This window comes from Mastomys coucha, unplaced genomic scaffold (assembly GCF_008632895.1).
Source record: "Mastomys coucha isolate ucsf_1 unplaced genomic scaffold, UCSF_Mcou_1 pScaffold3, whole genome shotgun sequence".
NCBI classification, from domain to species: Eukaryota; Metazoa; Chordata; class Mammalia; order Rodentia; family Muridae; genus Mastomys; species Mastomys coucha.
Genome location: NW_022196909.1, coordinates 64,794,544 through 64,807,193, shown reverse-complemented (window position 1 = coordinate 64,807,193; position 12,650 = coordinate 64,794,544). Strand labels below are relative to the sequence as shown.

At 47.1% G+C, this 12,650-nt stretch overlaps 1 protein-coding gene across 3 annotated transcripts in view; it reads left to right on the top strand.

Annotated features, from left to right (window-relative positions):
* Positions 1-12,650, top strand: part of Rftn1 (raftlin, lipid raft linker 1) — a 200,699-nt gene that overhangs the window by 157,584 nt on the left and 30,465 nt on the right. For all 3 annotated transcript variants that reach the window (XM_031348247.1, XM_031348248.1, XM_031348249.1), the window contains exon 7: positions 1,166-1,281. In XM_031348247.1, the coding sequence (XP_031204107.1) occupies positions 1,166-1,281 (116 nt within the window). The remainder of the gene's footprint in view (positions 1-1,165; positions 1,282-12,650) is intronic.

The window sequence follows — 12,650 nt, the reverse complement described above, 5'->3', positions numbered from 1 at the left end:
GAGTAGTGTGTGTGTGAGCCCCCAGGGGAGGTGGCTATGAAAGCTGGGTGGTGTGTGCGTGTGAGCCCCCATGGTAGATGACTTCAGTAATAACTAGGCGTATAGTTCTCCCTGTTTCTTGAGGCTAGAAGCCCACAACCCAAGTGTTGGCAAGTTCTGTTTCTGGTGGATCCCTCTTCCTACCTGGTTCCTCCTGTGTGTGTACCTGGAGTAAGAGGGGCAAGCCGAGCACCCTGGAGCTTCTCCTTCTTCCAGAGACTGAGCCTGGGAGCAGGGATTCAGTTCATTGAGACTGAGCAATGTTTGCATGACAGATTGTAGGGCAAAAGGGGTCTTCCTTCCAGATCTTAGTTTCACAGATGAGACAACTGTCTCTAAAAGGGACCCTTGCCTGGAATCAGGCCACCAGCATTTCTCTTAGTCCCATCTAAATGAATCAAGGACAGACTGCACCGCAGTCTAAGAGAAGGCAGAAGGCACGTGTCCTGTGTGGCAGAGGCTCGCCCTGTGCTCCTTTAGACCCCGTCAGTAAGACATCACAGAACACTGACCATCCCAAGTAGGCATGTTGAACCGTAGCATACACAGGACCCACTCTCTTGTCTGGCAGTACCCCAGGAACATTATCAGCAGTAAATCATTTGGGAAGCCCTCTCCTGAACCCTGGCTCTGGACAAGGCTGCTGGAAGCATCGTTGGTACAGCAACCTCACTACACACCCCAGAATGAACACACTCAGAGCACAACTGGCGAGCTCAGATCTGGTGTCTTCAGTCTGTCCTGCCTTTTAAAATGCTCTTTTCCTCTAAGATCTGTGTCAGCGGCTGTGTTCTGCCCTGAGTGAGTTCTTCCCAGTGCATCCTGACACTGGAGCATCAACAGGAAGGTGAGCACGTGAATCTGATGGTGATTGCCGATGATGAAATTTGGGCTCATAAAATCAAGGATATTATTCAAAAGTGTGAGGTAAATTAGTCTCATTCATTCTGATGGGGCTAGACTCTGCGGCTGTGTATGCCGTCTTTAATTAACGCTCTCGGAAAAGATGTTCTGATTGGGATTATTAATGAATGCCGTGAAGATTTCTTACCATTTGTAAGACTTCTGCCACAGACAGCTTACATCCCCCGCCCAACCAGTTTTTTTGTTGTTTTTCTTTCCACAGATTCCTTCTATGGCCTGACAGATGGAGTATTCATCTTTGAAGCTGTTTCCACAGAAGATAGCAAAACCACACAGGGCTATGACGCTATTGTTGTGGAACAATGGACAGTCCTGGAAGTAAGTGTGGAGCTGCCCCATAGCTAGCTGCTTTTGTCTGGGGAGAGATTGTTTCGTGGCTTGCACCAGCTGACTACAAGGCTGGTGCCCAGCTGTGCCTTTCTTCTGAAAGGGAGTTCACCTGAGTAAACCCTGGGGGGGGGGGGCTCTTAATTCTTTTATACCCTGCCTCCAAGGTGGGAGGACTCCACTATTCTCTTTCTACAAGAAAAGCTTGTATTTTTGCATATGTCAGACCACTGGGTGGAAAGAGTCACCTACTGTTAATTTTCATATCACTGTAAACACAGAAGATACAAAGAGGCCTGTTCATAGTACTGTCATAGTAAGATCTCTGTTAGGTTTGCAGAGGTGTCCTCTCTGGCCATCTCCTCTAAGCCATCCTTAGAAGAAATGAACAGGAACTCTCAGTTCTCAGTGAGCAAATGAGGTGAATACCTTTTTCACAGTTAGGTTTTGGGCCAAGTACCACAGGATATATTTGAAGAGTGACAACCATGAGCCACTGGGCTCTGGACAAGAGAATCCAAGTCCTGTCTCTTTGGAATACTCTTCTCTCTAAGATCTCTTTGATTTTCTCCAACCATGAAGTATGGATATTTTAAGCCTGTCCCAGCCGTCACTGGGCCACTGTTTCTTTGTCTAAGACATATGCAGAGTTTCTCAAGCACAGATATTTGGGCCCCACCCTAGACATTTCCTTTCACCTGGAAACACTATAACATAATGCCACAGGTGGGATTTTGGCCTTTCAGGGGACTGGAGGGTTCAAGGTCAGGGTTCCATTCCTGCTGCTTCTCTTCTGGGCTCTCTTCTGGCCTGTAGACAGCTACTCATTTGAGTATGCTTATGGGCAAGGGCCAGTGAGCTCCCTGGTGTCTCTTAGAACATTAATCCTAATGTTCAGGGACCCACTCTTGTGACCGTATTTAACCATAGTTGCTTTTTAGAGGCCCTAACTCTGCACGAGAGTAAATTTAGGTAGGACACAAAATATTGTCTCTAACAGTATCTCTGAGGCCAGGCCCAAGAATTTGCTTGTGTGGTGAATTGCCTCTGCTGACTGAAAGATGAAACTCTGAGGAGTCCAACGCTTTCAGCTTATTACCAGCACCATGAGCATCCCTCCAGGGACAGGACTGCAGAAGGCTTGACCTTCTGAAGAGGCTCCATTGGACACTGACTGTGAACCGTAGTCTGCCTCTCTCTGGGACCCATGGGTGAGCTTGAACCGGTTCATGCCGCCCTGAGTGTAGCTATGTCTTTCCTTAACTATTTGGCCAATAGAAAGCTTCTTCTTCCTTAGGCCTGGACCAGTACCTGAAAGGTGATAGGGTTGGATTTCAAGGGGCCATTCTGAGGCCGACCATCCTTTTGGATGAGAAGTTTATTAGAATAGTTAGTAGTGCCATAGGAGGGCAACATGTCAGGGGCCCGTGTGAGAGAGCAGGGTCCCTTCTTACAGGTTTGAGAAGGGGAAGGTCTCGTGCTGTACGGTCATAGCATGTAACTGCAGTCAGGCTGCCTCTAATCCTGGCAGGAGAAGGAGGGAAGCATTGCATTATGAGGGAGAAGGGTTAGGCATCTTGCTGGTGAGTGGGAGAGTGGGGTGGAGGGACACGTTTATTTAAGGTGTACTTATTAGACTCGTGGTGGCAGTGGGTGTGCATGCCACTGGTAGCCTTCAGATGTCTCGGTAACCGGGGCCTGTAAACTTCCTTGGGGAAATGTGGATTAGGGTGTCATCTGTCATCTGAGATCTGTGAGGGCTTACAGAGTCACACACAGGCTGTCTCCTAGAGCTCTCCATACCCTTCGTGGCAGCCCTGAGGGAGGCTGCTGTAGGTGGCTGTGGCCTGATTAGCACCCCAGCTCCAAACACAACAGTTCCTCTTTGCTTCTGGTTGACCCTGTTTATGATAAGCACTGTCCTCCCAGGCTAGCCCCCCGAACCTCCTAGGCTCTGGCTGTTATCAAAGTTGGCGGTTGCAACCCAGGCCCCTAGCCAGGTTTGACCATCTGTGCTCCATAAGCCAATTACAAGAGTCAGATCAATTACAAGAATCAGATTAATAGTGTAATCCAGAGAAAACAAACAAACAAACACAGCCAGGAAATGTATTCAATGTCACCATATTGGAAAGAAGATCAAAAGGTCAGGTCTATGGTGGTTAGGTTGTTGTCAGCTTGACATCTGAGAGAAGGGACCTCAGTTGAGAAAATGCCCCTGTCAGATTGGATTGAAGGCAAGCCTGCCTGCGGGGCACTTTCTGCATTGATGATAGATGTGGAAGGACCCAGCCGACTGTGGGTGGTGCCATGGTTGGGCAGGTTGGTCCTGAGATATGTAAGAAACTAGCTAAGCAAGCCAAGGGGAACAAGCCAGTAAGCAACACTCCTCCCTCCGTGGCCTCTTCTTCATTTTGTGCCTTCCGGTTCCTGCCTCGAGTTCCTGCTCTGACTTCCTCAATGAAAGACTGTAAACTGTGAAGTCAAGTAAACCCTTGACTGCACAAGTTGCTTTTGCTAGTGACCTTTATCACTCAATAGGAAGCAAACTAAGACACCATCTGATTGGCCCTGGTCAAGGTGTGACACCACCCACCTTGCCTCTCACGGTCTGGTCTTCAGCCTTGTCCTGTGAAGTGGTAAGCTAGATTTGTGTGAAAAGTTCCTTATGGCTGGGGCCTTTTCCTTCCCAGCATGAAATTCCTGGGGGAATTCCTATTTCCTTGGGGTCCATTGTTTCTGATTGAGAGACACAAATGTTTCTTTAGAATATCCTCATTTCTGCCAGTCCTGTTTCATGACTCTGAGATGTTATTGTCAGCTTTTTCTCATTCTTACTGGTGAGATCTGATCTACTCCTTTATTCCCGGCCCTGCCCTCAGCCCTGTTCCAATTCTGTCACTTTGTTTTGGTTTCCTTTTACACACACACACACACACACACACACACACACACACACACACTCTTTCACCAGGGAGCCTGGCTGACTGCTCTCAGCCTTGAGACAATGCCACCTGTTAAGAGCAGGAAGCTGACCAGGAACCTGTGCAGGCAAGGCCCTCCTTTTCCCAGCTCAGCTGCTCAGTGGGAAACCACTCCCTTTCTCTTTCTACTTTTCAGTTGGGTAAGTGGATGGGGCAATGATGTCTCAGAGCTGAGACATTAAAGAAGGAACTCTAGTCTGGTGTGGTGACCTGGACCTCTAATCCTGGCGCTTGGGAGTAAGGCTTGAGGATTGCTCAGAATTCAATACCAGTCTGGGTTAAATAGTAAGACTATTTTAATCCCCACTCACAAGGAGAAAGTAGAGTGAGAATCCATGACTGACAGCCCTGGCACACAGAGCTGCTCTTAAACAGTAGCCCATCAGTTGCTTGCCTCAGTCACTCATGACACGAGTCTCCACCTACTGCCTTGGTCTTAATCCAAAAGGAATTTTGGCTAGGGAGCGGGTAAGGGCAACTGCAGAAATTGCCAGGGGTGAACGGTGCCAGGTTATAAACTAAAACCAGGTCTCAAAGAAAGAGAAAGAAAATAGTTGTATCACCTTTCGTTGTAAAGCCATGGCCTAAAGCACCAGGTACCTGGGGGAAGACCAGAGTCCCGGTAGGACATTTGTAGGGGGGATTTCCAACCTAGAGTCTGAGTAGAAAGGGTAATTTGTCAAAAAAGCAAATGCAGAGCAAGACAGAGGGAAAGAGAGAGACAGGTGGACTAAGAGCCTCTTTGAGTCTTCGTGTCTGGGGGTGGTGGCCCGGAAGAAGCTAGACACCATTGTCAACACAAAAGCCACCTTAAAGGGAATGAGAGAGAGTTTGTTCCAGAGCAGTTTTGAGAGAGCATGGCTTCGGACACAAGTTACTTAAGTTACCTCGAGTTCCATATTCCAACGTGGAAACAGTTTTGTGAAGTTTTATAGTTTTACAGGACAAAGAAAGTCATTGAGACAAGTTTAAAATAGATTGGTGGGTACACCAGCGGGCTCACGGCTAGATAAAGGAAGCGTCTATAGGCTAAGATGCTGTTAGCTATTAATGCTTACACTGGCGACTTTAGGGTTGGTGGAAGCGAGGGCCCTGCCCAAGTAATAGATTTAAAAGGTTTTCATCTATTAATCTCAGGATGTTAGTTCTAACACAGTTGGGCAGGAAGCTAGCCAAAGATAAGGAGGGAGGTTAGCCTCTGGATGGATAACATTCCAGGCTCTCACAATACTACAGTTCTAATCAGTCAGCCGGTCTCTGCAGATGTGGATTCTTCCCAGACGTTCTCGTTGACATCAGTGCTAGCATTGCCCTTTGCCTGGTGTGTGTTCTAGTTCATCAACTCATCTCATGCTGTCTGGTGCTGGATAGGAACGTAAGCTGGTAGAAGAAGCATGTGTAAGCCAGGTATCAGTATGATCCCAGCTACTCGAGAGGCTGATGCGAGAGTATTAGAGGTTCAAGGCTGCTCGGTTTATAGAGTTTAAGGCTAGCCCAGACACCTTAAAATATGAGTGGCTGTGAATGCCATTCAAGGGTGGAGCACTTGCCTGCTATGCATAAGTCCCTGGATTCCAGCCCTGGCACCCTGGAAAAGCACTTACAGTTGATAACCGCTGGCACAGTGGCTAGTATGTTTATGGAAAAGTCAGCTTAAGCGAAGGAGTAAGAACCAAATACACATGTCTCTACCAGCACTGTTGAATTGGGGTCTCCTGGATGGAATCCCACTTCAACATGTGTAAAGCACGCCAGACTACAGTAGTGGCTTCTTTGGACTGAAGAGAGATCTGGTGGCAGCGACCTGGATTTTCATGACTTTCTTCCAGAGTTCAAGTTTCTATTGCAAATTGTTTAGCCTTCCAAAAAAGTTCAACTTAGTTTTCTGAAATTTTAGAAAACCTACAAAAGGTTTGCCTTAGTTCTCTGTGAAAAAATAAAACAAAACCTTTTGGGGCATTTTATCAGTTCATTCCGTTAGTGGTTTAGAAGGTGAAACCAGGGCCTAAGTAAACAAACAGCTTCCTTCTCAGCCCTTAGTTTTCAAGACCGGGTTTCCCGTTGTAGTCCAGGCTGTCCTTGAACTAGAGGTGTTTGTACTATGCTGGAATTACAGGCCTGCCCCCTAACACGCAGCTTCTGATGAGGCATTTCAAGTCAGGGTTTACATTGTCTTACATTGGAAGCTCATCCAGTGTTGGTGTTTCGGAAGGTTTCATATATAATAAGGTCGCAGTCACACGATCCCAGTGTTGCAAAGGCTGGATTATCCATTGACATGCCCCAGAGACTTGTCTCCTGTCTCTAAGGAGAACCAAACTGTGCGTGAGTTTCAGACATGCTTTCTGATCCCTGAGTAGCTCTCCACCTTACTCTAGGCAGTCCTGAGAGAACATGTGAGATGCTGCTCCCGTAAGTGAATCTCCTCCCTCTAGAAACCCCTTCTTCAATGTCATGGCTCTGCTCATTTTTACTCTGTTACCTCCTTCAGAGTTCTGGGTATCAGTCTTCCTTTGTAAGAAAGCCCAACCAGCTCTTTAACTATTTATAGGAGGGCTTACCACATGAATTTACCAGAGTGTAACTTCCATCTCTGTGCCATCTAGAATTTACCACTTTCTGCTTTGACAAAAGAGCCAATATTTGTTCTTTTTAAACTCTCTGGCATATTTTTTTATTGCCATGATTTTTCTCCAAGAAAACTGTTTGGTTTAAAATCGTGGTTTTGGGTGCTATGGTCAGGAGATCTCTGCCTTTTCCCTGTGGTTTGGACGATTTTCTGTGAATCGTCATTCCTATGAAAGGACCAGGAAGTAAGATACAAATCTCTCTCCAGTGGTAACTCCGTCCTTTCCCACCACACAGCAAGCCACAGTGGGCAGGAGGCCTGGGCAGAGCTCTTGGAACCTCAGGCCCATGTTGGCACCCTTCTCAGAACAGTGGCTTTTATCCAGCCTCACCCTCCCACACACACTCTGACCATGACACTCCAGTGTCTTGGATCATACAGCTGAACGCCTTCCCTGGACAGTAGGGCGCATCTCTAAAATTAAGGATGCCTTGGAAGGTAGGTCACCGATATCTGTTAAACTTTGAAGTACCCACCTCCAATTTAGCAATTCTGTACCTCCCACTTCCACATTCTTCAAAGAGGATGGATGAAGGGCAGGTTAGGGAATGAATGTCTAAATGACAGTATAAGATTTTTACTGGGGTGGGGTTGGGATTTTGTAGAGGAGTCTCTAGTCTAGATACCAAAGGAAGAGGAAAGTTTCCCTTTCTGGTTCATAATTGTCAGTTGCCAAGGATACAGCGAATGAATTAAAGAACATTAGTGATCATGACCAATAGACATCTCTCCTGGTCAGGCTTCCTAGGGGTCAGTAGGGTGCGGAGGTCAGGCATGTAGCAAAGGAAGGTGCAATAGTTATGTAGACCAAAGAGTTGTAGTTTAGGGGTTGTTCGACCAAAATAGAGGAACCTTACAGAATATAAGTAATGCCTTTCTCACATTTGTCTCCCCCAAAGAAACAAATACATGTGTTTGTAAGATGGTACAGAAAAGGATTCGACCTCAGCAGAATCAGTGATGGGGATAAAGGAGAGAAACCAATCAGTAGCTGCAGTGTCCCTGTCCTCACTGTGGCCTTGCTGTTACAACCTCGGATTCCTCTGCACACACTGACAAAGAAGGGTCACAGGAAGGGTTAAAGGAACAGTCACACGGGCTGCTCCGTTGGCAATATTCTGTGTCACTGTGGTTAGGCTGCGCTACCTGGTTGTTGGCCAGACAGCTAGACGCTGCTCTGAAGGTATCTGCAGATACAGTTAACCTGCACATCAGGGAGCTGTTAAGTAAGTAGCTTTTCAGAGCATGGCTGATCCTCACCTAGTCAGCCGAAGGCCTGAAGGGACTGAACCCTTCTTCAGAAGAAGTCCTGTTTCTACTAGACTGCAGTATCTGGTCTTGGAGTGTGTGATTGATCCCTGGAAATCATGTGTTTGCCAGCCTCTATAATCATGGGAGCCAGTTCCCCAAAACTACATCACAGTACATGCCTGAAGACCCTACTGAAGATACCAGTGTGGCTGTTGACATCTCACTCATCTGTGGACATTTCTCAGAACTCGACTAACACGGTTCCATGTAGTACGATGCTGCCAGTGAGGAAAACCATTGCCAGTCTCACAGGCTTAGTTTACTTCCTAGTGCCCGGTGTAAACTCAGGGCTTCATGTGTAATGGGTGCTTACTCTGCCAAGGAAACTGGCACACCACACACAGATGTGTCCCCAAGGCTGCTATAGAGTGAAATTGTCAGTGCATTTACATACAAAGATAGTTGAGGCAAGAGAAGGGTGCTGGGTATTAGCACTCCATCAGAGTCTGGTCTCAAAACATGTGTTTCTAACATTGTATGGTTTGGGGTGAGGGTGGCGACGGGAAGGAGAGGCTGACAAAGCCTGGGGCTGAAGTTCCAAGATGAGAACAGGACCGTGCTCCCGTGTGTCTGTCAGGATGTCTTCTGCTGCTGACAGCAGGAGGGCCAACTGGAAGTGGTTTCTCAGGAATAGAATTTCATTTTAGCACCCAGAGCACTCCCAGAGCTTGGAGTGTGGCTAGGACCTGTGACAATGTCAGTCTTTTCTACAGTTAGAGGATATCACCAGGGGCTTGGGAACCTGTCTGCTCTGTCTCCCCTTAGGACTCTAGTCACCAGGTGGCTGTGCAGATCCCAGGCATCACATATAAACATGATAACTATGACAAACACGAACAATTCCTTCTCTTATTGTGTCCATGCTTACAGCAAGCCAAGCTTTTATGGAAGCACCCACTCTGGTTCTTTTGGCTAGAGCTGAGTTACCGACTAACATCACTTTCAGGAATCCAAGGTCTTTGAGATCAAAGAGGATATTAACTAGGACAGGAGTGTTTGCCACTGGAGAGTGGTTCTCCCGTGACAGCTTCAAGGAAGGCGTCTAAGAAGAAAGGACCTACTAAGGGTAGCCAGCTTGGCTTGTAGGGTGGCTGAAGGGAGACTGTGACTTTTAACCTGTCTGAACATTTCTTTTATAAACTCCGTCTTGTTATATCTGACATCTGTGTTTTACTTCAAATATAAGCCATGAAATCTTTTGAAAAATTCACTCAGCAAATAAATACTGAGATCCTACTGCCATGAGGATGTGATCGATAGTTGAAATTCAGGATTGATTGTCTAATGGAAGAGAAGGAACGTGGGCATTAAAAATGAATTCCCACCTCCTGCCTTTCCGTATCCATCGGCAATTTCTCATCCTTGTCAAGCTTCCTGTGGAGCGAGAGAAACTTGTCACAGGAACATTTTAGTGTTGAGCAAGGAAGAGGCAGGCATGCCACTCTGCTGGAGACAGGGGAAGATGGGTTTAGAATCTTGTTGCAGAGGAAGAGGAGGTGTCAGAAGTGGCCATGGGTTCAAATCCTGCAACAAACGCAGTGGCGGGAGGTGTGTGTGTGAGAATGTGGGTGTGTGCATACCATGGCATCTGTGTGGAGGTGATCCTCATACTTCAGCAGCTCTCTTGTTCACTGCCATCCGTACCCGCACGCTGGCCTTATCGCTTCTCATCTCCCTGTAGGGGCAGGGGGATTTTCGCAGGCACTTGCACTGTATATCTGGCTTTTATGTGGGTTCTGGGAACTCAGACTCGGACCTTCGTGCTTGCCCAGCAAGCACCTTTACCTGCTTGAGACACCTCTCTAGCGCATTTTACTTGAGGTTTGAGAAGTGGCTCAGTGGTTAAGGAGCACTGCTTTTGAACAGGAGCTGCGTTCAGTTCTTAGCACCCGTGTCAGGCAGTTTATGGCTGCCTGTGAAAGCAACGCCAGGGCATCCAGCATTCTCTGGCATTCACCAGTACTTGCCCACACCCCTACCACACATATACAGGCACACACATTTAAAAATAAAATAAAATCTTTAAATAGAACCATTATGTATGCCCTGAATGACAGGAAGGTGGGTATCAGGCTCTCTGGAGGAACAGAGCTAGCTGTGGATATTGTGAGCACCCACACCCACTGTGAGATTCATTGTAAGACCTTGGCTTAAGCTAGTATACATTTAAATCCTAGAGCATGGGGACTCAGGAAGCCAGAAGTGAAGTTCAAAGCCCAGGAATAATGGGTGGTCCAGGCCCCAGGCCCTGAGAAGCAGCAGCTACAGCTGCAGCGGTTGGGTGGGCAGGTGGAAGGTTTCTATCTTCAGTACAAAGCAGACACAAAGTGAACTCTCAAGACAGCGTGTGTCAGGGTGGCCTTGTTCTCTAGCTGCCCTGCTGTGTTTGAGATTAGAAAAGTAGGAAATGATTTGACAAGACCATGATTTTTACTTTTTAACACTTTTCTATATCTGTGTACTTTATATGTCCATGTGTATGTGTATGTTGGGTGTGTACATGCTGTATCTGTGTACTTTATATGTCCATGTCTATGTATATGTGTATGTTGGGTGTGTACATGCTGTGGCCCACCTGTGGAAGTCAGAAGACACCTGTGTGAGTCTATTCTCTCCTTTCATTATGTGTCTCCAGGGAAGAAACTCAAGTTGCCAGGCTGAGCAGCAAGCACATTTTACCACTGAGCCATCATACCAGCCTTCTATAAATAGACAGACAGACACAGGCAGACACACACACACACACACACACACACACACACACACACCCTTCCTATAGTTTCTTCTCAGGACCCTGTGCCTTACTAGAGGCCTTGGTGGAAGATTCCATTCAGAAGGTCATTCTGGGTTGGACCAATCCCCTCTGCTGTGGGACTGACTGCATTCCTTACTAGCAGTCTGCTTGGATGTGGCCTTTGCCAGTCATATGGCCTTTAGTGTGATTTGGATGCAGCTTGTCCTCCTGAGGGCCATACACTGCAAGCTTGGTCCCCAGTGTGACAATGTGGCAAGACGACTCTACAATTAAGAAGTGGGCCTATTGCCAGGTAGTCATGTGTGTCATTGGGGTCCCTCTCTGTCCTCCCCTCAATTCCTCGGTCCTTTGGATCTGTACTGGAAGAATTCAGATAAGCCAGTGGGCTTGGTATAGGTAATAGGTTCTGTGGCATGGTAAAGCAAGGCACTCTTAAAGCCTGAGAGTGACTATTGCACTGTGTACTCTGTGTAAGTTTTATATGTCCAGCTTCTAGAACAGGCTGCTTTCCCTGAACGCCTTTCTTTCCTTCCTTCTTTTTTTCCTTCCTTTCCTCCTTCCTTCTTTCTTTCCTTTTCTTTTTTCTACTACTCCTCTTCCTCCTCCTCCTCCTCCTCCTCGTCCTCTTCCTCCTTCTTTGTCTAGGTGATTGACAGACCCATTTGGATTGTTGTGGGCAGAGGGCACAATGTTTTTGTTCTTTACCAAAAAGCTTCCTCCTGCCAGATAATATTCTTATGACCTTCTGGGCAATTCAGAATGTCATGTCTCCACCCAGGGCTGGAGATCCCGTTCTTGAGAGCAGTCTTCCGTCTTGAAGTTTCAGTTCCTGCTTGTACAAACTACTGATTATGATAGAGGGTCCGCCTACCCATTGCCATGCCTGGCGATATCTGATCAGCTAATCAACAATGGAGACTGCACTCTTGATTCTTAGAAGGTGTTACTGGGCAGACTGTCGAGGCTCTCCCATGATAGGATGTTGAGGTTGTTACTGGGCAGACTGTTGAGGCTCTCCCGTGATAGGGTGTTGAGGTTGTTACTGGGCAGACTGTTGAGGCTCTCCCATGATAGGATGTTGAGGTTGTTATAGGGGAGACTGTCAAGGCTCTCCCATGATAGGATGTTGAGGTTGTGTCTTAGGAAAAGAACTGAGAAAGACTGCAAGTGAGCTCCGGCAAGCATGTGTCTCAAGAGATCCTGTGGGTTCTTAGGGGTGGTTCCAGGGAATTTTTACTATAAACTAAGGAGGGGCCGAGGTGTGGGGTGACCCCTGAACAGGGTGGGCCTTTCTTTATCTGTCCTAGGTTACTGATCTTCTTTGTCTATTGGAGGGAAGTTGTATACTCTTTGCCATAATCTTTGCCAGGGACTGAATTGATTTCTGGGTCCCTGAGTTGTTCTTCTTATGACTGATACACGTGTCTGTCTGTCCCTGTCCTTCCTGATTCAAAGAGACTAATGGTGTCTCCCTGAGGGCTATCGTTCTTGGTGGGAAGAGGTTGTTATTCAATGAGGTGAGTCCACATCCATAGACTGTCTGCATGTGACAGGCTCTGTTTCTGCCTCTCTGCCATGTTGTGATACAGGCAGAGTGGCCCTTACTAGAGGCTTAAACAAAACTGTCAGATCTTGGACTGTCAGGATCCAAAGTATGAGCTAAAAATCAAGTTTAGAGATA